At 55.2% G+C, this 26856-nt stretch overlaps 1 protein-coding gene across 1 annotated transcript in view; it reads right to left on the reverse strand.

Annotated features, from left to right (window-relative positions):
- ADGRA2 (adhesion G protein-coupled receptor A2) overlaps positions 1–26307 on the reverse strand; it is a 28384-nt gene extending 2077 nt beyond the window's left edge. The window contains exons 1-19 of the mRNA XM_006765648.2: positions 26294–26307; positions 19366–19437; positions 9879–9950; positions 9521–9592; positions 9284–9355; positions 8846–9009; positions 8224–8437; positions 7320–7484; positions 6532–6730; positions 5922–6071; positions 5625–5786; positions 4720–4944; positions 4326–4542; positions 3212–3420; positions 2352–2479; positions 1907–2030; positions 1267–1412; positions 734–823; positions 3–498 (exon numbers count right to left, since the gene is read on the reverse strand). Coding sequence (XP_006765711.1) covers positions 3–498; positions 734–823; positions 1267–1412; positions 1907–2030; positions 2352–2479; positions 3212–3420; positions 4326–4542; positions 4720–4944; positions 5625–5786; positions 5922–6071; positions 6532–6730; positions 7320–7484; positions 8224–8437; positions 8846–9009; positions 9284–9355; positions 9521–9592; positions 9879–9950; positions 19366–19437; positions 26294–26307 — 2991 coding nt within the window. The remainder of the gene's footprint in view (positions 1–2; positions 499–733; positions 824–1266; positions 1413–1906; positions 2031–2351; positions 2480–3211; positions 3421–4325; positions 4543–4719; positions 4945–5624; positions 5787–5921; positions 6072–6531; positions 6731–7319; positions 7485–8223; positions 8438–8845; positions 9010–9283; positions 9356–9520; positions 9593–9878; positions 9951–19365; positions 19438–26293) is intronic.
- Positions 26308–26856: the final 549 nt, after the last annotated feature.

Below are 26856 nucleotides of genomic sequence, written 5' to 3' on the forward strand. Positions count from 1 at the left end.
GCGCGCCAGGGGGCCCCCACGTCCCTGCGCCTGGCACAGTGGTGGGTGAAGACGAAGAGGCCCAGGGCTGAGGCCGCCACCCCGTACAGGCAGCTGCACACCACCCGGGGCAGCCAGCGCTGGGACACGGCCAGAGCCCCGCAGGCCCACATGGCCAGGTACAGGAAATGCGTGGTCACCAGCGCGCCCAGCTGGACTCCCGGAGAATAGAGGCCGTCCCCGTCCTCTGGGGGTCCGGGCGTCACCACCCCTGCGCTCCCAGTGGCCAGAAGGGAACCCGAGTCACTCAGGAGGGGGCCGCTGCTCCTGAGCCTGGTGGAACCCCTCAGCTCCTCCCCTTGGTCCAGGGAGACCCTGCTCGTGACCCCCTTGGAGCTCTGTGCCAGAGGACCCCTCAGATGCAGCCCTGCACACAGGAAATAGATCCAGGTGATCAGCAGGATCAAAGCCACCGGGATGTAGAAGGCTCCTAAGCTTGGACGCCACACCAGCCAGCAGCTGAGGAGAGACACAGGCAGTGGATGAGGAGGGAGCAAGTCTGAGGCGGGGTCCAGAGGCTGGGTGGGTGGGGACAGGATGCAGTGAGTTGACAGGCAGAGACTGGCTTAGTCAACATGCACGGGCTTGGGTGGGGGTCACTAGCTGGGTGAGCCGGCAGGTGCCCCTGCCAGTGGAGTAGAAGGCATCTGGTGCTGGGGTGGGTAGGTTTGGGGCAGGCAGGCAGTGTGCTCACTAGGGGCTGTGGTCCCGGTAGTTGTGGATGTTGACAGCAGCTGTGATGCCACAGATAATGAGTGGGATCCCTCCAGCGATCAAATAGAACCTGGAAAGGAATGGGTTTTGGGAGTCAGAGAGAGGAGGAGCAAAGGAGAGGAACCAGGTGCTCAGAACCCTTGACTTGGGGTCTCCATCCCATCTTCTTTCCCCTTTAAATTCTGTCAGGACTTTTTGCCATGGATGCAAGGAGCTACAAGGCAGGCTTGGTAGATCCCTAGGGGACTTGGCCAAGACTATTCTAAGGGACAGAGGCCAGACCTCTCTCTCATCTAAGTGCAGAATTTGAGTGTTTCCAGGTTCCCTTCTCAGTGCCCACTACATGACCTTCAGCAACCGGGCACCACCTAGAGCTTGCCTCTTCTGTCGTTGGGACAGTGGTCTCCCAGGACCTTGGACCCACCCTGCATCCCCCAGGGAGAGTTGATTTGGTGTTCTACACCCCCCTCTGAGCCCTTCCCCCCTGAAAAGCTGATATCGGGAAGCATGTACCGGAGCATGGGACGGGGAGCAGGTGGGGCAGAGTCCCCTTCCTGTGGAGGGGGCGCCCTCCAGGTGAGCTCCTTGTGGAGGACGCGGGCCTTCACACCCATCCAGAGCAGGGTGGACAGTGAAGAGTAGTGCAGAGTGATGCCCACCTGTGGGATCAAGGTGCTGAGGCTGGGACAGCTACCACATCCAGGGAGGGGCTGCTTCCATTGGGGCCAGGACAGAGCCTCAGCCCCACAGTGTGCTCCCACTCCTCCCATTTTCCCAGCCCCCAACTTCCCCCAGACCTTCCTCCAGGTCTGTCCTTGCTGTTACCCTCTCTACGTCCACCCCAGGCTTTCCCCCCACTCTGGTGACTCCATGACTTAGTTACTGCTATCTGCTTCGCCCCCGACCTCTCCTCCATTGCAGGTTCCCTCTCCACTTTGAAGTCCCACCTCCTAGTTTTCCTGCTTCTTACTTCTTACCTTCTACTCTCATGCTCCTCTCCCCTGACAAGTAAGACTGGACCCAGGGAGAACAATGGAGCTGGGGCCTAGTAGCATGAGTCCCCTTTTTCCTCTCCTGCCCCTCCCTACGGCCCAGGCTGCCATCACTAATCTTGGAGCTCCCCAACCCCCACCTCAGCCCCTTCTCCTCTTACCGCCTGGCAGACCATCTGGTAGTTGGTGAGTGTGATGCCTCCTGCAAAGACGGCAGAGGTCATGGCCATGTGGAAGCACAGGTTCAGAAGCATGTGCCAGCCTTTCCGGGACACATGGATGGAGCTGCCCCAGAAACAGTAATTAATGGGCCACCCAGCCCAAGGTCAGACCCGGGGGGTCTCAAGGCCATGGGGAGGCCCACAGAGGGGGTGGCAGGTATCTGTGTGCATGCGTATGTGGGAATGTGATAGAGGCTCCAGGGAAGGCAGGTCTTAACCCACAAAATGTGTTTTCCAACCCCAGAACCTTCAAATGCAATGCTAGGTAAGAGCCTGGCAAAGTCATGTGGACCGACCTGGGAAAGGAACACTTGCCAGTACTTAGTGAGACACCCCCGTCCCCAAGTCTTCCCACCACACCCTCCTTTCCTGCAACAGCTCCCACCTGTGGTTGAGGATGTAGGTGATGATGGTGGAGAAGAGGCAGAGCAGCAGCAGGGCTGTGCAGGGGTACACGACTGGATGCAGCCCTGCCCCCGAGGCCCCCACCTCCCTGGGAAAGGCACTCAGCTCCTGGGAAGAGTAGGGAGAGGAGGTATGTATAGGAAGCCAGGTAAGGGCTGTCCCGTGGAGTCCTGACCAGGCCCCAGGCCAGTTTTCCTCTTCCCAAACCCAGTCTGATCCTCAGCTTATTCCATCTGCGTAGACAAAGGTGTAGGTACCATGATATCCACTTAGAAAGGTGGCCTTTGTAGCATTAATAATCTACTGCCTGCCTTTGTAGGAACTTTCCAGGTCCCCAGCCTGGACACCGGAGATGAGGAGAGAGGGGAAAGTCTGTCTGTACTACAGCTGCATGCCTGCTCAGGGTGTGACATGTGGTGAGGAAGAGGGAATGAATGGGGGTGAATAAGGAGGGTGATTAGAAAGGACAAATGTTCCCAGATTTTTTCCCCACTTTAATAACCTGGCCATCGGGGATTGCAGGCTGGGTCTCAGAAGACCAGGCTGGGTAGTGCCAGACCCGCTCTCTCATTCTGGGAGTGGAAGCAGGACCTCCCTGTCTCATGAAGATGAAAAGTGTGTGTGTGGGGGGGGGGGGGGGGGGGTGTGCCTCAGATAGAACTGGTAACTGGCCCTGGGTTAGGATCAGGGACATTGCCCTGAGTCCTGACAGTTTTGGGGCCTGACAAGGCTGCTGTCCTTGATTTCTCTGTGGCCTTGGGTGATCAGAGAGCCCCAGCTCCACCTCACACACCTCCCTTGTCCCCTGGCCCTCAACTTCCCCAGTCCTACTCTCCTCACCATGAGCACGGCCACATTGCCCAAGTGCTGGCAGTGCAGGGAGCTGACATTGGGCTGGCTGGAGCGGAGCTGGCAGCCTTCGGAGCTCCAGCCCCCAGCGCCGCCGGGCCCTTCCTGGCTCCACCAAGCTGCCACGGGTTCAGCTCCCTCAGCCCAGTGCCGCAGGGAAATGGCCACGGGCTCCGTCAGGTTTCCCACGCCACAGCCACCTACAGGGGGGAGGAAGTCCACACACAAGGCCACGGAGTGGGGGCGGGGGTGGGGCTGGCTGGGTGGAACCAAGCAGCAGCTGGGCAGGCACAGAACCCCCTTGGGCTGGGTGTGCGCTGGGCTTGGTGGATAGTTAGATGCCAAATGTGGGCCTGCTCCCAGGTCCTTAGTCTCACTGGGGAGACACCAGGATGAATCACAATGAAAGCACTGGGCCCTGGCCAGTGTGGTTCAGTGGTTGGGTGTTGTCCTGTACACCAAAAGGTGGCAGGTTCGATTCCCAGTCAGGGCACACACCCAGATTTCAAGTTCCAGCTCATTTGGGGCACCTGCAGAGGGCACCCAATCAAGGTGTGTGTGTGTGTGTGTGTGTGTGTGTGTGTGTGTGTGTGTCTGCCCCTTCCTCTAAAATCAATAAAAAGCAACAACATATCCTTGGGTGAGGGTTAAAAATAAATAAATAAATAAAAATAAAAGCACGGGGACGTGGCCCACTCTAAGTGCCAAAAGTGCGGTGGTGACATATCTAAAAGAGGAGTCCAGGGCTGGGGTCAGGAGGTCATGCCGAGGGAGCGAAAGCCCAGGCAAAGAGGGGACTCTGGAGGAAGGTGGGACGGAGGGAGGTCTGGGTGGGTCAAGGGTTTGTACTTAGAGCCCTTTTGAAATCTGACACATCTGGGATGTAAAATCCAGTGTCTTCCTGAACCTTTTTCCACCAACCGCTTTGCTTATGGGAGGTCTGTGTCCCCCTTCCTCCTTGGAAATGGTGAGGGGCCACCATTCTCTGCCACCTCCACCAGGATGTTAGGGGGCGCTGGTAGGTGAGGAAGAGCAGGATGAAGGGGCACAGGACACTTAGGAGGGATCCCATTGGGTACCTGGTACCCAGAGTTCATCCCCTTACTTGTTCCTGCAAAGATGACAGGGGTGGCCACCCCACGCCTCTTGCCGGGTCCCACAGCTCCTGGGCGGGAGGTGTTGCCATGGCTGCGGAAGAGGCGGCCATTTCGGAAGACGAGCAGTTGCAGGGTGCAGTCTGGGGAGACTGGGGACGCCAGGGAGGCCGGAAGGGACGAGAAGAGACTGGGCGGCAGCTGGATGGAGGCCAGGGCAACGCTGTTCTGGGGGGGACACAGGAATTCCTCAGAGACACCAGATATCCTGGGACTCTGATGTCTTCCTACCCCTCCTTCTGCCTTCCCTACCCCCTTTTCTGGGTCCTGTCTCCTCTCAGATCATCTACCCTCACCAGGCACCCACATCTCCCCACTTAGCGTCCTCCCTGCCCCAGTGCCCACCTTGATGTGGAAGGATGACAGCGAAATGTTGGGCCTCCCGGTGGTACAGCGGAAGCGGAGCTGCTGATCAGCCAGGGGCTCCAGCTCGGGAGAGGGGTTCTGGCCAAGGCCTATGGGCCGGGCGCCGGGCACACCGGCCTCCCTCCTCTGGAAGGCCGTGCAGGTCAGGCCCACATAGCTGTGCGGCTTGATGAGGTAGGCCTCCAATGCCACGTTCCTCGAGTTCTAGGGACAGGGAACTTGTCACCCGACCCTCTGAGATACGGTTTGGCCTCTCTTGCCTGAGACTGTGCAGTCCCTGTCTGCTCAGGCCCTGTCCCTCTGCCTTTACTCCTCACTGTCTTCCCCAGGCCTGGCCAGTCCTACGTCCCTGGCATGGTGCCTTCTTCCTCCTAAGGCCCTTCCTCCCATGCATTCACACCCCACCTTGTATCTTGCTCCCCTCTTAACTCGGGCTTGTTCTGCCTCCCTAACTAAGCTGCAGAGCAGCCTGTTTGACCCCCTGCATCTCCCGAGGGACCGGCACAATATCTTGCAAGTGGTAGGTGTTCTGCCGTGGTTGCTAACTGGCTCACGACCCACCATCGGAAATGTCACCCTCGCCTCAGGGGACAGAAGGCTCCATTACTCTACACGCCATCACAGTGCTATCCCCCCGGCAACTTGGTTCCCCACCATAACGCCGAGCGTAACGTCCCCGGTGTCACTGCCTCCCTCTCTTTCACTGCCCCCGACTACTCAGGACCTGAGGCCACACGGCTGGGAATCTAGCCAAGTTCGGTGCTCATGGCAGGTGCACAGTTGGAGGGCTTACTGCCTGAGAGAAGCCTTTCCCTTCGGGATGACTCTAAGTTCCCGCCCAGTGTCAGGCCTCCAGGAGCCCCCTCCTGGCTGACCCACATTACCACAGAGATGTGCTGGGCGTGGGGGCTCAGGACGGCCCCCCCAATGCGCTCCAGGGCCCCCACGATGCCGCTGCAGGCCTTGTCCTCTCGCTGGGCCAGCCACAGCAGGTGCTCATCTACCAGCATCAGGTTGCTGGCCATGTCCACCATGACCTCCACCAGCTGGGGGGGTGAGGGGGGCAAGGGGAGTCACTGAGACACAGGTGGGGTTTGGTATCCAGGGGCTGGGGTGTGAGAGGCTTGAGAAAATGGGGAACAGGAAGTTTCTAGGGCCCCAGTGGCCTGGTTGAATCTCACCTCTTTGATCTGGTCCACATAACCCAAAAATTTCTGGATCATCTGAGCCACATAGACTACATCCATCATGTCTGAGAAGCTGGCAGCCTCGGCCGTGTACACTCGCAGCTGGTGGGCCAGGGTCAGCGCATTGGAGGCATTGATGGGCATCTAGGAACGCTAGGGAAGCATAGTGGATAGTCCAGTCTTTCTCCTTCTTCTCCAGATTTGCCCCTGGGGGCCCCTCCTCTGTGCTAACGCTCTGGGGAGAGGGTCTGGTCCACCGGCTGGGTCTAACCAAGACAGCAGGCAGAGTAAGGAGTGAGCTCATCACGACTCAAGGCAGCCCACTTCTAGGCCACTGGCTGAAGCACAGTGCTGACTCATGCTGTCCTTGCTGTCCCCCTTAAGGCTGCCCTTGCTGTGTTGGGGGATGAAGATGCTGGGGTGGCTTGCACTTCCTCAGTGTGGCCTTGGGGGTATGAATCCCCTGGAAGAAGAAGAGCTGGAGGAGAGCAAGAGCCCCTCACGGTGCACACCCAGGGAGCAGAAGAGCGTGTGAGGCTTCTCCCCTCCCGGTCCCTGGAACCAGAGCTGATGGGGTGCCCACCGCCCCCTGTCCTGGCCTCACCAGCACGAAGGTGTAGAGCACCCGGGTAATGTCGTTGGTGTACAGACAGTGGGAGTAGTCCCCTGGCTCCCAGCGGCCAGCTCGGTCACACAGGCGGGAGGCCTGGGTACCTGGAGTGCCCCCGCTCAGGGGCACCGAGGTGAAGGGGTACTGCAGGCAGGACTGGTAGGCTGTGATGCCAGCCAGAGTTCGAGGCCACCTGGGGGCAGAGGCAGGAATTGCCAATGACCCAGGCCCCTCAAGGCAAGGGCCCCACCCCTCCCCTTAGAACTGTGATGCCGGACCCTCTGAGGAAAGGATCCAGAAGAGTGGTTTGGGGCTGGCCTTCAAGGGGTTCCCAAGCTCCACTTTCTAGCTGTATTTGTACTGCTAGTGCTGTCATTGGTGCTATGGAAGCTGGACTTGAGTCCCACGTTCAAGTCACTTATCCTTTCTGGGCCTCAGTATTCTCAGCTGTACAATGGGGAGAATCATACCTCCTTCCTAACTGAGAGACCCATTGGGATATTAAATGTGATATTCAAGTGGGCGAGCTTTGTAAACTATTAAAGAAGCAAATAAAATCCTTTCTGACCCGCACCACACATTTCAGGTGGTTATAATCAGAAGATGAGGTCTCTGAATACGACAGCAGGACTTGGAGCTGAGTGACTAAAGGGAGTGCTTTCTCCAGCTTAGAGTGGGTGGGAGACCCTGGTCACCTGTGGTCTCAGATGCAAGAGTTGGGGGTGGGGTGGGGGGCTGGGTTGGAAGCTGTTGGGTCTCTGGGACAGCTGAGCACACCGAACCTGAAGTCCCCTCGGTTGTTGGCGACACGCTCGGCTGGGCAGTAGGAGGCAGAGATCTCCAGCACCACAATCTCCACCTTCTTGCTGGTGTTGCCCTGGACCGTGGACACGGAGCACTCCCATTCGCCGGAGGCACCCACACCGATGTGAGACAGGGTCAGTTCACTGCAAGCAGGCGGGCAGGGCTGGCTCGGTGAGGTACTCAGGGGCCATGCCACCCCCCTAAGCACCCCGGGCCTGGCCACTCAAGGCGCCCTGCCCCAGGGTGTGTAGGATGAGCTTCAGGTTGTTTATTCTTCAATTGAGTGAGGGACACAAGGACATACTCCTTTCATTCTGATTGGCCTTGTGATAATGCTTTTCTGAACTTCACTTTCCCCATCTTTATCATGGAGGGAATAGCTGTCTTACTGCCAGGGTCCAGCCCCAGGGGTCCAGGGGGTCCCAAAGGTGTGGATGGAGTTGGCGAAGAATGTTTTACACGGAGAGAGCGTTCAGAACTCTCTAGCTCTCTTTAGTCTCCGTGGACCTTCCTGTGCCTGGCTGAGGTCACAGAGAAAGATCCCCAGGCAAGCTGAGCCTTTATTTTATAGTCAGAGGTAAGCAAGGTAGTGGTTTCCATAGTTACAAGTCGATTGGAGAGAGTGAGCCTGATAACACAGGTGAGAGCCATTATAGCATACTCTGTAAAAGCTCTAAAGCAATGTCAGATATAATCATTTTCTCTATTAGGCAATTAATTTCTATCCCTTATCTGGACCGTTGACGTAGCCCTGGCCTTCCATGAACACACACACATGCGCACTCTGACACAGGCGGCATACTCCCGGGAACGTGTGTGGGCACAGCTCTCTGGGGGGCGGGACATGGGTGCTGTGGCTGGGAAGGGGCAGCGGGGCCTTACCTGGTGATGATGGTGCAGTCGTGGATGAGGCTCTCGGCCAGGAGGATGCCCGCCTGCTCATCGCTGTCCACGGGGGCCCGGTTGTGGTACCAGTGGATGCGGGTGTCGTTGCCCAGGTAGCTGGCGGAGCACTGGAAGGGCAGGCGGTCCCCCTGGAACACCACTTGGCGTCGGGATGGGATGAGGTAGTGCGTGTGTAGCTCCAGGGCCCCCTCTGTGGGAGGAGAGGGCAGGGGCCTGAGCGCACAGTGTGGGAGAGTCCAGGAGGGGCCTGGGATGTGGGTTGTGGGGAGGGGAGGTGGGCAGGAGGAGGCCTCCAGGGCTAGGAGCACAGGCGAAGGGCAGGGGGGTTTAGAACAAACTAGTAAAAGTTCTCGTTTCCACAGCACACGGCACCCCAGATGAAAACATAAAGCAGCAGGCCCAAGGGAAGTTTAGAAAAGCTGATGGAAGGTGACCCCTAGTGGGATCTGAGGGAAAGAATGCCCGGGGAGAACCTGCCCACCACCCAGGAACACTTCAGGCCGAGGGAGCCTGGAGGCGGCCAGGCCCTTCAGGAGGGAGCCTGGGCCTGAGGGGTGGGCAGGGTCCCGGGAGGTGTGCAGGGTGAGGATTTGCTCACCGCAGCGCAGCTGGGCCTCCTGGAGGCCACCCAGGGCCTGGGCGTGCAGGGCACTGGGGTAGGCACAGAGCGTGCGCTCGGACAGCTGCAGGGAGTGATTCCGGGCCCAGGACGGCAGCCAGCGCAGGCGGCAGTCACAAGTCAGGAACTCGGTGCCGAAGTCCCTGCAGAGTGGGTAGAGGGCACGGAGTGGAGCAGAGGAGTGTGGGCTCCCGGAGTTAGGATGGAGCCCCACGGAGGGACTGAGCTGGAGAGGGCAACCGTGGGTACGTCTGCACCGGCCCAGCAATCATGGGAAGGCAACGACGGTGGAGTCTCAGCCACTGTCTGTCCTGCCTCCTCACAGGCTGGCCACTGTGGTCAGGTGCCCAGGCGCCTCCCTCCAGGGCAGAGGAATGAGGCGGGGTCTGAGTCCTTGGGCTGGGAAAAGATACTCACACAAGCTTGAGGGCTGGCAGCTCGTCAAAGACCCCAGGTTGCAGACTGGAGAAGATGTTTCCAGATATGTTTCTGCAGGGGACAGGGAACAGTGAGCTGATCTTAAGGTCTTCTGGTGCCAGAGGGAGGAGCGGGGAGTGAAGAGCAGGCAGGGATCTATAAGGGTTTGGAGCTGCCTTCCTCCTCCCTAACCGTCCTTTGGGGTGAGCCTTCCCTCGCCCCTTGCCCCTCACTCACAGTCGGAGAAGCTTGGGGAGGCCTTGGAAAGTCTCCGAGGTGAGACAGCCAATCCGGTTGTTGGAGAGATCTCTAGAAAGACACACACACACAACCTCAGCAGGCCACGTGGTTGCACACAGAGCCCCTTGGGGGGGACACAAAAGTGTGGCTTGTGTGGGAAGCAGAGTGAAAAAGGAGATGAGGTTGGGGGTTCAAATTTTTGCCCCCAGCCAGGATGCTGTGAGGGGAAGGGGGCCGCTATGGGTGGGTGAGAAGAAGGGATGGTGGGTGAGTAGGTGGGGTGGTTGCTCATGGGATCCATGGGGCCTTCTCTGCAGGGATAACGGGAGGTTTGGGGGCAGGACATGCCACTTACAAGCGCTTCAGCTCCCCCAGGCCCAGGAAGGCACCGGGCTGCACGGTGCTGATGACATTATTCCTCAGGTCCCTGCGGGAGGAAAGTGGGGAGGCCCTCATACCTCTCGGGCTCTGCCCAACCCCCGCTCCCCTCCCTTCGCTCCCCTGGGGCCTGGTAGCCTCACTGTCACAGGAAGTTCTGGGACTCAGTTTCCTCCTAAATTCCGCCACTCCTTAGCACTGGTTGGGAAGCTGGATGAAGGCCCCTTGCCCCTCAAACCCGTCTCTGCAGCCTCCTGCCTGGCGTAAGGGGTACTTGGTCAGGAAGACGAGCGAGGATGTAGATGCCAGGAGAAGGGATGCCAGGGCCGCAGATGAGGAAGCAGGAAGCGGAGCATGTGAACAAGAAGTGAGGGCACTGGGCTCGGGGTTGGGAGGCCTTGGCTCCACCTCTGCGCTGCCTTGAGTGTCTCATGGGGCGGTTGTGAGAATCATTTCAAAATGGGTGTTGCAGTCTTTTGTAAAGTGCTCTGCAAAGATGGAATCTGCCCCTGCCTGGCTGTCGGAGGTGTTTCATGGCTATCCTGCGAGTCTCTCCAGCTGACAAGTGAGGAAACAGGCCAGGCAGCGGGTTGATGACTGTATGGATGCTGACCTGGTCGCAGGGCCCCCGGCCTCCAAGGCAAGGCCATGAATCACCTGAGCGCCTGGCCCCTTAGGGTGGGGGTTTGCTCAGTCCTGTGCCCGCCTCCCCCCAGGGTCTCCGAGGAGGCACAAGGCTGAGAGAAGGTGGCAAGGGAAGTACCACTCCGGGCTGAGCTCCAGCAGGGCACAGCCGGGACGGAAGGTAGTGGAGCCCCTGCCACTCTCCAGCCCAGAATGAGGGACAGACTCTCCTGCCAAAGCCTCAGGGACAGCTCTGGATTGCGGGCAGGAGGGGGTTAACGGAGCCAGCTCCCTGCTGGGAGGAGAGGAAATGGGTGTCCAGGATGGGGAGGTGCCCTCCCACCAGGGGGCCTGTTTTCCCACTGACCGTCCCAGTTGGGGACACACACACACACACACACACACACAGTGAGAGAGTGAGAGAGTGAGAGAGTGAGAGAGGGAGAGAGAGAGCCGAGCAATGAAACACCATGGCCCAGGGTCCTCATACCCCAGCTTCCGCTCATACCAAGGACTCAGCCAGCCTCCATAGCCCGAGGTCCCTTGGGAAAGAAGGGAAGCTACCAGAAGGGGTCAGCTTCCCAGGGGAAAGGCTTCCATACGCAGGCGTGCTGAGAGGTGCCGCAGGCCGGGCACACGCAGGGGACGTGCAAGCACGCAGGCCTGGAACACCCTGCGGAGTGGAGGCTGGAGAGGACCCAGGGTTGTCCTTCCTGCCTGTCACCCCTTTTGCTGCCCAGACCCTCGCCCTCACGCACCCCTCCCCCCCTTCTCCGAAGCTATTCCAGCGTGTGCCCCCTGGCCCCTGTTGGGGTCTGGCCATTCTCAGGGCTCTGCATCCCACCCCCGTGCGGGGGACGGCAGAGGGAAACACATTCCTCATTGTGTCACTTCCCTTCATGGGCTGCCAAGGGGCTGAGGCTGCAGCCCCCCGCCCCTTCCCTCTAGCTCGCTTGTGTTTATTCTCATTTCCTCCGGCCCTCCTCTCCGCGGGAACCCCCACCCTCCTGCCCCACTGATGCTCTGCAGATGGGAGCAAGGCGGCCGACCACTCGCCCCAGTGCTTTCCTGCCCTGGACTTCCTGCAGCCCAGCCAGGCCGGGGCTACTGACAGGGGAGCTTCCACCAAGTGTTGGCACTCCTTCCCCCTGCCTCCCACCCACAGAGTGGCTTCCTGGGAGACCAAGGCAGCCCCTCCAGTGCCCTTGGGAGCTGGCCTGCTCGCCCAGACCAGTAGTCCTGGGTCCTCTCCTGAGGGGCATGGACCTGGGCTGAGCTCTGACAGCCCCCCCTCCCATCTGGTCCCTGGTCCCTAAGCAGCTCCGGGGTGGTGCCCTCCCCAGCAGCAGGAAGGGATACTCCGCCAGAACTTGGGTAATTTCTTCAGACCTGTGAGGCCCTCATAGGTCGGTGGTTCTGCACCATAATTGCTAAGCACAACCTTTTGAAAATTTGAGGATGGACTCCCGCCCCAGAAAAATGCATACACCCAACATTGTGCATATGATTTCAGGGGCTGTGAGGAACCCCTGCTCTGGGCTGTCTAATCTGATCCCTTCATTTCTTAGATGAGGTCATGAGGATGCACAGATGTTTCTGTGATGTGGCATCTCCCGTCCCTCTCTGCCCTCTGCTTCCACAGAGCTGTGGTCTTGGAACCTGGAGGAGGTGCAGGGTACGGATGGAGCCTTCCCTCCCCCAAACCACTTGCCCAGCCCAGCCCAGGCTCCCCTGACTCAGCACACCCCTCTCCCTGTATCCATGTCAATATGGAGAAGGACACCCCCACCCATGGCCAAAGTGTGTGTGTGTGTGTGTGTGTGTGTGTGTGTGTGTGTATGTGTGTGTTTCTGGGAGCAAATCATATCCTCTACCCTTCTGGGGAAAATAGAAACTCGGGAAGCTTAGTGCGTAAGAGTGCGTGTGTGAGCACAAGCAACAAAATAGCAGATGGATAAGTTGGATTTAATAAAATATTAAAACTTTTGCTCTTTAAAGGAGACCATTAAGAAAGTAAAAGGTGCCCCAGCTGGTTTGGCTCAGCAGATAGAGCGTCAACCTGTGGACTGAAGAGTTCTGGGTTCTATTCTGGAGGGCACATGCCCGGGTTGCGGGCTCGATCCCCAGTAGGGGGCGTGCAGGCGGCAGCTGATCAATGATTCTCATCACTGATGTCTCTTTCTCTCCCTCTTCCTTCCTCTCCAAAATAAATAAAAATATATTTAAAAAAGGACAACTGCAAGTGGTGATGAAAATGTGGAAAGACTGGAGCCCTTGTACATTATTGCTAGGAGTGTAAATGGGGCAGCCACTTTGGAAAAACAGTATGACAGTTAGAGTAACCATGCGACCCAGCAATTCCACTCCTTGGTGGATATTCCAGAGAAGTGAACATACATCCGCACACAAAACCTGGACAGGAATGTTCATAGTAGCATTATTCACAGTAAGCCCAGACGTGGAAAAACCTCAAATGTCCATCAACCGATAAACGAATAAACAAAAATGTGCCATAGGCACACAAGAAATATTATTTGATCATAAAAAGGAATAAAGTGCTGATACATGCTATCATATGAATGAGCCTTGAAAACATTATGCTAAGTGCAAGTTACAAAAAAACAGTTACAAAAAAACACATAATCCCATGTATATGAAATGTCCAGAATAGGCAAATCTACAGAGACAGAAAGTAGATTAGTGGTTGCTTAGGGCTAGGAAATAGGGAGTGACTACTAATGATTCAAGGTTTGGGGATGATGAAAATGTTCTAAAATTAGATTATGATGATGATTGCATAACTGGGTAAATATACTAAAAACCATGGGATTGAATGCTTTAACTGGACAAACTTTATGGTATGTAAATTATATCTCACTAAAACTGTCAAGAGAGATTGAGCGTGAGTTTGTGTAACAGTGTGCGTGTGTATGTTTGTGTGTGTGCGTGTGTACACGTGTGTGAGCGCGCGCGCACCACGCTTGGACAGGGTGGGGCGGCACAAAGTTGGCTCCCTCTGGCCCCTGCAGACCTCCCTGCTTGTGGGTTTGAAAGCCAAATTATTGGTTCGGAGGTTGCAGAGCAGCTTTCCCCGAACCTTCCAGGACTTCCAGGGTTCACTAGAAAGCGGGGCCTGGCTGAGAAGGGGCTTAAAACACCCCCGTAGGTATAGGGGCGGTTTGGGGGCTGGGAGGGGGGGCGGGAGAGGGAGAGGTCTGGTGGCCGGGAGGAAAGCCAAGATGGTCCTAGCCTCCCTCCCACCCTTAAGCCCCAGGCCCCTCTCATCTCTGATATCATCCAACAGGTATTTATTGAGCACATACCCTGTGCCAGACATGGAGCTACAACAGCAAGCGGGAGGGCTGTCCCTGAACCCATCAGCCTCCCTTCTGGGCCTTCGGCTGCGCCAGATCCTAGGGCAGCTCCCCGCCGCATTCCTCCCCAAGTCAGGGGGGTGGGAAGGGGAGGAGGGACCGCGCCCCCCTGGCCCCGCCTACAGATTAATGGAAACCACCTGGCGGGTGAGCGGCGCTCCACCCCCGGACCCCACTTGCCACCATTCCCATGACCATCTGCTTCTAATGAGAAGCCCATCCCCCTGCATACCAGCCCCCCAGGCTTATTAATCTCATTAGGCAATGACAAATCATCCTGGGGCTGCGCGGCTCCCCGCCCCGGGCCCTCCCTCCGAGCGCACGGCCTCTGGGGGCGGTGTCCACGCAGCCACTCGCTCGCACGCCAGCCTCCTCTCGCGGCCTCTTCCGGGGCTGTGTGCCCTGTTGCCCACTTGGTCCAGGGCTCTCACTGTGATTGGGGCGCCCTCGGAGCCCCGGGAAGCCGAGCAGTGGCTTGCTCCCCATTGACTGCGCATGGTGGGGGATCTGGGCAGAGAGGCGAGGCGCCAGAGGAATGGGCCAGCCCTAGTGCATTCAGCACCTCCATTTCATCTACATGACTGCCTGCTGCAGGCTGGGAGCTCTGGACAATCCCACGCAATGAGGGGGCGTATAACATCTTGTAACTTGGAACTCTTCCGAGAAGGGAACTGCCATTTACTGCCTGAAGTCCCTGCTGTCCCAGGCTCTCTTCCTTGAGCAGCGGTTCTCAATCTGGGTGTCGAACGACCCTGTCCCAGGGGTCGCCTAAGACCATCGGAAAACATATATATAATTACATATTGTTTTTGTGACTAACCACTATGCTTTAATTATGTTCAATTTGTAACAATGAAATTGGGGGTCACCACAACATGAGGAACTGTATTAAAGGGTCACGGCATTAGGAAGGTTGAGAACCACTGCCCTAGAGGAACACATCCCATGACAACCTGTCAGGGAAACTTGCATTGCCCCATTTTCCAGGTGAGGAGCCCGAGGCACCCAAAAGGTAAATGGCAAAGGCATGATTCAATCCCAGAGTAAAGCTCCGGGCCATTTCCTAGCCTGCCCACCCTCACCCCAGAAATCCTTCCTCTGGGCAACAAACAGGCTGGCCCATGCTGAGGGGTTGTGGAATCCAGAGAGGGGGGCCCCCGCCCATGTCTGGGCCCTTCTATACACTCCTTGGGCTGACCAGGAACTGCCTCTGCTGGTCCCTCTTCCAGGGTTTCTTGTCTATCCTGCCTGGCTGATAAAGGTGTGTCCCCTGCATCCTCATCCTCACCTTCGCCCCCAACTTCTCTGGAGCATGGTTACTCCCATGGGATTAACTCCGGCACATTCCCACTCCTCGCCCTTTCTGTCCCCTCCCCAGCCTCAGGGTCCTGCATTGCGAAACAGGGAGCAGGTTGGCCTATTCCCCCCACACGCTTACACTGGACCCATTCTTAGAGGCAGAGGAGCCCTTGGCACAGGGAGGCACTGCCAGCATTTTCTGGAGCAGCCCAGACCTACTACTTCAGTTATTAGTCGAGGCCCCAACCCTCCCACAGGACTTGCTGCTCTGGACTGTGGGATGTTAAGCTGCCATGGGCTCGGCTGCCCAAGCCTGGACGTCTCAGTCTGACAGGACAGAGAGATCAGTGTTTCCTGGCACCAACTGCACGCCAGGCCACGGCGTCTTATTTGTGATGAATAGGCCCACAGTCTACGGGTCATCTGGTCCACTGGTTCCCAACCCCAGATGAGCATGAGAATCGCCTGCATACCTTGTAAGAAATTCCCAGGCCCCTTCCAACCTGATGAATTAGCGTCTCCAGGAGCGGGGGCCCAGGCCCTCTCCCATCTCTGAGATAGTGGGATAGTGTTTGTGGTGATTAGTTTTATGTGTCCACTAGGCCAGGCTATAGCACCCAGGAACTTAATCAAAACACTAGTCTGAAGGTGTTTGTGTAGGCATTTTGTAGATGTTAACCACATCGGCTGGCTTTAAATAAAGGAGATTACCTTTGATAATGTGGTGGGCCTCATCCAATCAGTTGAAGGCCTTAATAGCAAAAGCTGAAAAGAAATTCTGTCTCAAGACTATAGCATCAACTCCTGCCTGACTTACCAGCCTGTGGGTTTGCCCTACAGATTGTGGATTTGCCAGCCCTCATATCATGTGAGCCATTTCCTTAAAATAAATTTCTTTATAAAGAAATAAAATAAAACAATTTCTTTATCCTATATAATATAAACCTAATATGCTAAATGTCCAGTCGTCCAGTCTGCTATTCAACCAATCAAAGTGTAATATGCTAATGATATGCTAAGGCTGCTCAACCGCTCACTATGACATGCAGTGACCACCAGGGGGCAGACGCTCCAACCAGTAGGTTAGCTTGCTGCTGGGGTCCGACTGATCAGGACTGAACGAAACAGGCTGGACATGCCTTGGAGCCCTCTGCGGTCCCTCCCCAGCTGGCCATCCCTCCCCGGCCCTGTGCACCGGTGGGGTCACTCAGCCTGGGCTGCATCCTCTCGCAATTCAGGCTGAGTGCCCCCCCGCCAAGTGCACAAAGTTTGTGCACCAGGCCTTTAGTACATTATAGAAAGATACACACACACATACACGCATCTCTGACTGATTCTGCTTCTCTGGAGAATCCCGACTGATACAGTCGTGATCAACCAGGATGGAGACCCTGGGTCCTCCAGCCCCTGCACTGCCTCTCCATCCTTTGGCCCAGAGGTCTCCCCTTCTTTGGAATAACTGGCCTCATCACTTTGCTCTTTGATCTTTTCCTTCACATGCAGCACTTGTGGATATTACACACACACACACACACACACACACAGGATCATAGAATTTTAAATCCATAATGCACGTTACAAATCACCCTATCCCCACCACCCCCCTTTTCACAGATGAGGAAACTGAGGCCCCCAACCTGGCGCCCACCCCTGCATCTCTCTGACCTCATCTCTGCCCAATTCCCAGTCACAATGCCCTTCTGTTCCTCAGACTCGCCAGACATACTCTGGCCGCGAGGGCCTTGCTAACTGCTGCTCTTGCTAGCGTTCTGATTTTTCCCATTTCCCCATTCCTTGAGTCTCAGGCCCAGTCACCTTGTCAGCGAGGCCTTTCTTGACCTCACTACATAAAACGCCTGCTCCCCCAATTGCTTTCTATCCTCCTTACCCTGATTCGTTTTGCTTTGTAGCACTTATTGTCTCCTGACATAATATACATTTATTTGCTATTTTCCGGGTCCCATCAAGAGAGGGTAAGTTCCATGAGGGCAGGCACTTGGTCTATTGTGTTCACTCCCAATGCCTAGGGCAGAGCTTTGCACATACATAAGGGAGATCTGTGATATATAAATGAATAATAAAATAAATAAAGGGGCTCAACAAAGTTCTCTAGAATGAATGACAAGAATGATTCCTAACAGAGCAGGGGCTCAAACTCGGGCCCTGAGGGCTCTTCCTCCTTCCCAGCACCCCTTCCGCCTCAGATGACTGAGGATTTAGTTCTTGTTCCTGGACTATTCTCTCACTTTCCCGGATTGCCTCCCATGCTTGGCATGCACCTGCTGTGTGGGGACCAGAGTCACAGTGCTGAGGAGGGGCATCTGACTCAGTATGTTGACCTGGGTGGGAAGAAAAAGGCCATCTTTTCATCTTCATCAGAAGCTCTATCCTCATGAGACTGAAGGATGGGGGGAGGGGGGGCAGACCCAGTGGGTCTCTGACTGATCAACCGAAAGGGTAAAGACCGAAGATGTCAGCGAGGCCACGAGAGGCTCAGAGTGGCGCTTGCTTGTGCTAAGAGAAGGGAGAACGTCTCTGGGCGGTGACTGGCCCTGTGGAGCAAAGCAAAGGGCTGGAGAGGCAGCTGCGGTTTGTCTTCCTCCCAAAGATCCTGGAAGGAGAGTCTGGTTTCCTGCCAGTCGGCCCTCTAAGACTGCGCCTGGGCTGAGCGGAGGAATCGGACTCCCAAATGCTAACTGCTCAGGGAAGATAAAACCTGCCCTGTTTGTTGGTGCCCAAGGAGACATTAAATAACAGCTCGGTGGCAGCTCTTTCTCTTTGCCTGGACCACCCTGTTTGTGAGCTGCAGAGCAGAGGATCAGATGGTCACAGAGCTGTGTCGACGCTAAGGTCAACATCCCAAGACCCCCTCCCACGCCTAGAATGGCCCAGATCAGACAGAACATGCTCTGCCTCCCCACCCCCACCAACCAAACCACTAATGAAGCTTTCCTCACCGCGTGGGGAGGGGGGGTTGGAGGAGAGGCCATCCCCTCCCCTGTGAGGTGGGTGTAATAGAGACAACCTCATAAGGTTGTTGTCCTGGTTAAAGATCTAAACTCCTTGTCATGTAGTTACTGCATCTCTATTCCCCTTGAACTTTCCAGCCTTCTTTTGGACTTGATGTATATAAACCCCATCCTACTTAATTCTAATACATATGGCTTTGTCTGTGGTCTCCACTAGATTGTCATCTCTTTGGGTCTTTGCCGCCTTATTCTCCATTGCACTGATCCAAGCCTTTTAGGCAAAATGGTACTAGAGAGGGGCAGGGGCCCTGTTGGAAGACTTGGGAATGCCCAGAAGGGTGGCAGCAGAGATGGGAGAGAAGGGTTTGAGGAGGGGCAGATGGAAGGGGGTGGGGCTCAGTCTCCAAGTAGGATGGGAGGCCAGGTCTTTTGTGGAGGAGGCAGGACCCAGAGCTGTCATACAGGCTGTGGATCCTGGAGTATGCCAACTCAACAGAAAACGGACAGAGGGGTTGGTTCAATCCCCTCATCTGGCAGGTTAAGTGACTTGCCCATGACCGGGTCAATTTCCCAACTCTGGGAAGAAGTTTCTTGTGGGCCAGCAGGGCCTCCTGAGTCCAACCCCAGCCTGCCTGGGTCTGTAGGGCCGATGGACAGATGGAAGCTGCAGCTCTAAACTACGGAGGAGGGATGTGGGTACATGGAGATTTCGATGTGACCGCTATCCCCACCCTCCGCCCAGGGCTCTGGCCCCTCAGGGCTTTGTTTGTTGATTTGTTTTTAGGGAAGGAGGCAAGAGGTCCCAGTCACACTAGGTCCTGCCTCAGCCCTTTCTTTATGCTGGGCCTCCAGCTGGGAGGAGGCAGAGGCTTCTGGCCAACTAAGAGGCTCAGCGCTCCTAGCTAATTGTTCATTAAAGAGCGTTAATGAACTTCCCTTAGCTCCTCCCTGCTCAGACCAGCGAAGTTTCTCTACTTCTCTCTGCTGTCACTAGTGAAGAAACTGGTCTTTCTCTCAGACCAACCCCTCTCTGCCTTCCACCTGGGAGTCAAGTCCTGGGCAGGGTCCTAGTGGGTCTGACTCTTGGCCAGCAGGTCCTGGGTTGTGGGGTCCCTTAGCAACCAGCATTCCTCATCCTTCCTGAACTTGCCCATGACCATAATGCCCCACCTCCACCCCACCTCGCCCCAGCACTTACAACTTCTCCAGCAGGGACAGTCCCAAGAAGGATCCATTCCGGAGCCCAGTGATCTTGTTGTTGCTCAAGAGCCTGAAGGCAGAGGGAGAACACAGATAGGAGAATGTGCTGTTACAGCTGGAAAGTGTGGATGGAGTGGGGAGCCAGTTTCACAATTACAGCCACATTGCATTCTGTATAAATGGCACCACCTAAAGTTGTGCAAGGCAGCAGACCACCACCAGCTCCAGGAGACCATAGGGAGAGCCAGCAAATGGTTCAGGCAGACTAGTCAACAGTGAGTCCCAAATCAGGCATTTCACCTGCCCTGGGTCCCCCTACGGCAGTGGTTCTCAACCTTGGCTGCGCATTAGAATCACCTAGGCATCTTTTTAAAATCCTGATTTCTGGGCCTCATCCTCCGGAAATTCTGTTTCTTTGTTACTAATGTTGTGGTCCCACCCCATAACAAAGAAACAGAATTTCCGGAGGATGAGGCCCCGAAATCAGGATTTTAAAAAGATGCCCAGGTGATTCTAATGCGCAGCCAATGTTGAGAACTACTGCCCTACGGCCTGGGTCTGACTTAGGACTCTGTATGCACGTGGGTAGGTGAATAGATGTGAAGTTGCAATGCTCCTTTATATTTTGGAACCTCTGGGTTCCGCCCCTAGCACCCCCTTCCAGCCCTCCACAGCTCTGTCTGCCCAAGCCCTAAGCCCAATATCCGGAAGACAGAGGTGAGGAATGACCTGGATTGGGTCAGGGCTCTGGCAGGTGGAACAGGAAGCCCAGTAGGAGTGGAGGCAGATGGGAGGAGCTGCCCCTTCTTGGGGTCTCCAGCACTTTCTCTGGGAGCTGGGGATCTCACCTGAAGGGGACGCTACCAGCCTGGAAAAGGCCCCAACTTGGAGAGCCCGAGTGCCCTTGCCTCCCTAAACCTGTCTGCAGCCTTAACAGAAAGTGGATAGAGCCCTGGGCTTCCCCGGGGCCTCAGCCTTTCTGCCCGCCCCAGCTGTTTATTTATTCATTTGTACTGAGGGGAGGAGGAAAGAGGCCCCAGCCAACTGTGTGAACCCACTCCGCCCACCCACTCAGCCTTTCTCTGCCAGGAACCCCACTGGGAGGAGGGAGTTCCAGACCAGCCAAAGGGCTCATCTCTTGAGTTAATTGCTTATTAAACGCTTTAATGAGCCTCTCAACCCCAACTCTTGCCTGCCTTGGGCTGAGGCAAAGGTTTCCCTTCTTTGCTCCCTCTGGACCCAGAAAGGCCAGAGGTAGAGGCCTTGGGACTTCTCTTGAGTGGGCAGCCTCAGAGCTGGACAGTAAGGGAGCGGACAGTGGCTGATCCAGGCATGAGAGGGGCTGTCAAAGAGATCTGCCCCAAAGTTCACTGGGAGTGGGTGGGTGACTATATCAACAGGGCAGGGAGAGGACCCCAGACATCTGACATCCCACCTACTCCAAGAGGCTCTGGAGAACAGACAATGGCCAGCATGGAGGCAAGAGTGGAAGGGTTCTGGGTCAGTAGGAAGGGGTGGAGCCCTCATCTCCTTCCTCCCTCCATCCCTCTCCAAATAGACCCTTCCTGTCCTTCTAGTCCCCACCTAACACCTAGCGGTCCCTCCAACAATGGCATTTCTCAGTAGGGCCTGAAGGGTGGCTGTGGGGAGAAGTTTGGTGGGGGTGGGGTGGGGTGGGAGAGCAGGGGTCAGGTGGCAGGGAGAGGGGTTTGTGTGATGCTGGGTTTCCAAGGTGACACACACACACACACACACACACACACACACACACACACACACACACACACAACGTTATCTTGATATTTCCAAAAATACATCACAGTAGTCACTATATGAGCAATTAGAACTTTCATGGACCCTTTTCTTCTCATTTTATGGATTAGGATAGATAGTTTTATTTCAATTACAGGTGGTGCTGGTAAAACATAAATAGTCTCGTCAGTTCTTGTTGCCTCTAATGGTCTCATTCAGGCCCTAATGGGGCCAGGGTGAGTGACTGGTTCTTGATGGTGTGACTTTTAAATTAAAGCCTGCCTTGAACCTGGTTGGGTAGCTCAGTTGATTAGAGTGTTATCCTGATACGCCAAGGTTTCGATTCAATCCCTGGTCAGGGCATATACAAGAACGAATGAAAGTAAAAGCCTGCCTCTTCCCCAGCTCATTCCCTTCATACACCCCAAGTGTGAGCTTCAGAGGTTGCATCAAAAGTTAGAGAAGGCCAGAAGGCCCCACAGCATCCTTAGGAAAGTCAGTGGATGTCAGGAAGAAGGTGGGAAAAGGGCATCCCTTTTAGCCTCCCTGCAATCCCAGGGGTCTCTCCCAGGGACTGCCCCTTCCCTGGGTTCCTGGGAAAGGAAGAGGATGGGGATGCTGATGGGGGTGGGGGGCAAAGAGGAGAGGTGGGAAGTATGAAAAGACAGAGGAACGGAGCTGCCAGATGATCACAGTGCCATCTACGAATCCGGAGGCCTGAGAACATGATTTCTTAAACTTGGGTTGAGTATGGACCTGTCCAAGGGAGGGAAAAATATCTGATTTCCTGAGAAAATGTCCGAGGATTCCAATTTGAGAAACATTGACCTTGGACATGAAAATCTTATCCTATGAAAATGCCTTCTAATTGAAATTCATCTGCAAAAGAATTTTTAAAAGGTCATTGAATTGAAAACAGAATACTGTGTTTAAAAATTCTCTAAATCCCTGAGATTAAAACCTGGGATCCTAATTTGAGAACTGGTCTAGAGACACATCTAGAGATGGTGTTGGGGGGGGAAATATCCCACATTCTCCAGACTTTTTGGCTTTTAACATTGAACTCCAAATTCTTTAACCCAGAGCTTACCAATAGAGGTACAATGCAAACTGCATATGTAATTTTAAATGTTTTTCTAGCCACATTTTTTCAATGTTTAAAAATTAAATAAAAATATTAAATTTTAATATTCACTTAACTCATATGTTATCATTTCAACATGTAATTAATATATAAAATTACTGAGATACTTTCCTTTTTTTTGTAATAAGTCTTCAGAATCTGATGTGTATGCTCCTCCTCCAGCACACCTCAATTAAGACCAGCCACATCACAAGTGCTCAGGGGCCACCTGCGACTAGTGGCTTTAACCCTCATCTAGTCTCCCTGTGGCCAGCACCTCCCCAGGAGGAAGTCTGGATTGCATGAGAAACTGAGGCAACTGGGGTGGCGTGGGAGCAGAGCAAAGGGTCAGGGACCAGCCCCTGAGGCAGGTGAGGACCAGCCTCTTGCCCAGATCAGCTCAGCTCTTGCATCCCAACCCTCTCCACCCTGAATCAAGAACCCCTGCAGGCCAGGGCCCTGCATGCTCTCTGAGGCAGCCTCTGTTGTGCTGGAGAGGGGAGGGCAGAATAGGGTAGGGGTCAGCTGCAGCCACGCTTCCAGTGTGGCTAGCTGGCTGCAAAGTCCAACCTCTTGAAATGAGGTGTTTTTTCCTATTGCAGAGAACATGTTCCTGATCCCCCACCCTCTAAGCCACCCACAGAAGTAGGCCACCAGCAAACAACACTTCATCCTGCTCCAATGGGCCCCTCCTGCCGCATTCCCTGCCCTTGGACAGACTTCAGGCAGACATCCGCATGATTCAATACCCAGATACCCAGAACCGGACCTTCTGGCCTTAACAACCTAGACAGGGCTGAGAACTTTTACTTTAGACTCAGATTCTCCAGAGAATGGCTTCAATTATCCTTGTCAGTTTGTTTCTCCGGAGGTGCCCATGGGCGTCTGGTGAGGGAGGAGAGAGCAGTGATTTGGGTCTGGCGTTGTTATGGGCAGGTAGGAAACTGGCAGTTACAGGCTGCTAGTGGGTTAGATGAACACACACACACACACACAGCCTCGCCCAATGGGGAGAGAAGTGTTCCTACCACACTAGGCTGTCTCATGGAAGACAGGCAGGGTAGCCCCAACAATCGGGCGGGGAAGGGGGAGCCTCAGTCCCACGGTTCTTTCCAGTGTTGCAGACACAGCGCCAGACTTGGCCCCATTTAACAACCCCCTTCCCCCAACTACCAGACAGACATTTCCTGGGCCTGCACCAGCCGCTGGCCCTGCAACAGCACTGGGAGCCAGCCAGGTGGATTTCCCTCCCAACCACTAGCCCCACCTCACAGGCCCACCTCACAGGCCTAGGGCGCGCCCAGCATCTTCAGCTTCTTTCTTCCTACCTTCCCTCCCCCCATCTACCAACCAACATCACATTTTCACAGAGAGGCAGCCAGTCCCTGGAGTCCCCTGTTCTCTACCCCAGAGTCTGAAATCTGGCCAAGAAGAGGGGGCATGCTGAGCCATTTCAGAACTGTCTCCCAGCTAGGGTCCTATTTTAGGGAACAGAAGCAAGCAGAGTTACCACTAATGAGGCTAGAGGCCAGGAGAGCGAGTGACTGGCGTCTACAGGGAGGCCCTGTGGCCTCTGGGAAGCCACAGGAACTCACCAGATCGCAGCCTGACATCAAAGATGACCCTGTGGGGGTCATGTGGGCACGACTCTGTAGGGCGTGGGGCCAGCAGTTGCCTGAACCAAATGGTTCTCCCATGTGCAGGAAGAGTCATACATGTAAGACACCCCGCCCCAACACAGAGATACAAGGATCGCAGGTCTGGACACTGGATCTATGCTCTCTAGAGTCTGAGCCTGGAATTTAGGCCATCACCAAGGCCTTCTGGGCTGTGACGGCCTCGTCTCCGACACCTGCCGCTGGGACCTCAGCAGTGCCTTAGGGAGACCACTGGCGAAGGGAGGAAGGTGGTCTGCTTGCTGACATCAAAATGGCCCGAGGCCCATAATCTACCCTGACCATCAAAGTGATGCTAGACTCCCAGCCTCTCCTGCAGGTACAGTGCCCAGAGCCTTCGAGCAATTCCAGAGCTCACAAAGCTAAAAAATCTAAAAAATCATCACTGCCTCTGAAATATAATTGCTACAAAATTGAAATGAATAAATGCACAATGAACTAAATAACTACCAAATATCATACTCTGCCAATTAGCCATAATTGTTATGTGTCATGAAGGATGGGGGAGCACATTGATGTGGGGGATAGGACAGTAGGTTCTCCAGAAGTGAGACTGCCTCTGGTTCCCAGGTTCTGCTTGGATGCACACCCTCAGGCTAAAGGCGGCCTTTCATGTCCACTCAGCCTGACTGCAGGGGACATAAATGTTGGAGAGGACATCAACACTCCTCTCCTTTCTGTGAACCTGTCCCTTGGCTGGAAGTCTGTCCAGTCAACCCTGAACCCCTACTGGTTAGCAGGAGAGTCAGGTAGGGCCTTCCTTCCCCAGGGTTTACAGGGTCATGTCCTGAGACAGCCTCTGGCTTCAGCTTTGAAGCTGGGCTGTCCAGGCAGGGCCTGAGGTCAAGGTCAAGAGAGAAAACAGTCTGGGAATGGCTTCTATGAATGGGGCTTTCTTGTCTCCTTTTCTCTAACCTATCCTCTCTACAAGGCACCCTGTCTTGGTGAGCAGGTGTTGGTGGTAGGTGGCCAGTGTGCTTTGATGGGGATTTTGGGGACCCCAGCACCCTAGCTGTGGTCATTCACACCTAGGCATTCACTCATGTGTTCTTCAAACTTACACTAACACCAATTGTGTGCTCAGCCCTGTGCAGCACACTAGAACTCCAGTGAATGAGAGCATAAATGAGACAGAGTGTCTACACTCTTCCATGCATGGAAGGTGAAGGGAGATGTGTCAGACAGGAGATGTGTCTGGAATGTTTATGTGCATCTGATTTGAGGAAGCTGGGAAGTTACTCTGGTCCATCTTCAACACTTCCTCCAAACATGGCCCCAAATCTCACCACTGGGGAGCCAAGATTTTGAGTGAAGAATGTGAGTTTCTTTTTAAATATAAGTAAACTTGAAAGGATCAATCTGTTATCAGTCGTTTATACATAAGTATAAATTATCTCTCTCTTTCCACCCCAGAAGTTTTCCTTGGGAGCCCTGAGGCCCTGATCCTGTCTTCCTTTGAGAGAGTCTGTATCCAGTCTCCACAATAAGACTCCAAGGCCCGGAGGGCAGAGAGCAGGTCTCTCACCTCCTGGCCTGGGGTTGGGCACAGCACAGGCACTGGCTGAGTGAATGGATGGGTGTCTGGAGGGACAGGGGTCCAGGGAAGGTGGGGTGGTCATTAGACAGTTCATGCTGAACCCTGGTTTTTCCCAAGTCAAGAGGCAATTTCCTCCTACCTCTCCCCCGACCCCCATCCCCATCCCAAGTCAGTCTTGCCAGAGCTCACTTCGGAGCTAACCCGGCTCCAAGTACAGCTCTTCTGGGCCACCATAGGGGGCGAATAGTCCAGAAGCTGAGGGGGAGAGGGAGAGCAAACACTGGGAGGAATGCTTTAGAGAACCTGGTCCCACTCTTTCTGGGTGAGTCTGTTTTCAAATACTCTGAGTGATGACAGTGGTCCCCTAAGTACACTTTTTACTCGTTAAGCTATCATTGGGGGTGAGTGCCCCCTTTCCCTGGCTCCCAAATCCTTAGCATATCTCCCCTGCTGTCCCCAGGGATGACATCTCATTGGTCAGTGTGGGAAAAGGCTGACTGGGCCAGGAGCCCTGGGGTCTGGCTAGGAGCCTTGGGCAGGCTAGCCCCTCTCTTGGGGCTTTCTTCTCTGTAAAAGATGGGTCTTCGCAGCCCTTATAGTATTTGATGGCCTTTCCCATCCTGGACATGGAGACTCTGGGAGCCTGAAGTCTAGGGTTTCTGCCTCGCTACACAGTTCCCAGCAGGCAAAGGGCCCTGGGGGGAGGGGGCGCTCAGCCTTCCCTTCCCAGCTGGGAGATGTCTGGCCCCTCAAGTTCAGGCTGGAACTCCCTCCTCAGGCTGCTCCCTCTCCCCCATTCCTGGCTCCTCTGTGACAGATTGGTTTCCCTGCCCCTCACCTGGCCCCATCCATCTTGCATACCCTTTGCTCCCCCATCTGCCTCTCCCCACTCCCAGGGCCAGGAGAGATGGGTCCTGGGAGGCTGCCCAGGTTAGCTAACTCCAGTTTCTCTGCTGCCCGACCCCTGTCACCCAGTCCTAAAAACAAAGGAATGTTCTGGAGTTTGGGAAGGATGCCCCCCCTCCCCCCAGGAGGGAGGAAGGGGAGGAGGCAGCCTTGTCCTGTCAGTGTCTGAGCTCTAAATAGAACAGAGCGGCTGGGCTGGGGGAATGAAAATAAACAGCCCCTCCAAGCAGCCCCTTCCTAGCAGATACCGGATTTTCCTTCTGGCTCCTCAGCCCAGGGCCATTTCCCTCCTCTCTCCTCCCCTGCTCTCAGTCAGATCCCAAGGAGGCACAGGGCAGTCTCTACCTCAGGATGGTGAGGGAATGAAGGGTCCCGGTCCAGGCTGTGTGGCATTGGGGAACTCACCTCCCCTCTCTGGGCTTTGGTGAGGAAAGCCCATTGAATGGAAGGCCAGGGATCAACTCAGAGGTGGCTGGAACGTTTTCTCCTTCAGGA

This window comes from Myotis davidii, unplaced genomic scaffold (genome assembly GCF_000327345.1).
Source record: "Myotis davidii unplaced genomic scaffold, ASM32734v1 scaffold93, whole genome shotgun sequence".
NCBI classification, from domain to species: Eukaryota; Metazoa; Chordata; class Mammalia; order Chiroptera; family Vespertilionidae; genus Myotis; species Myotis davidii.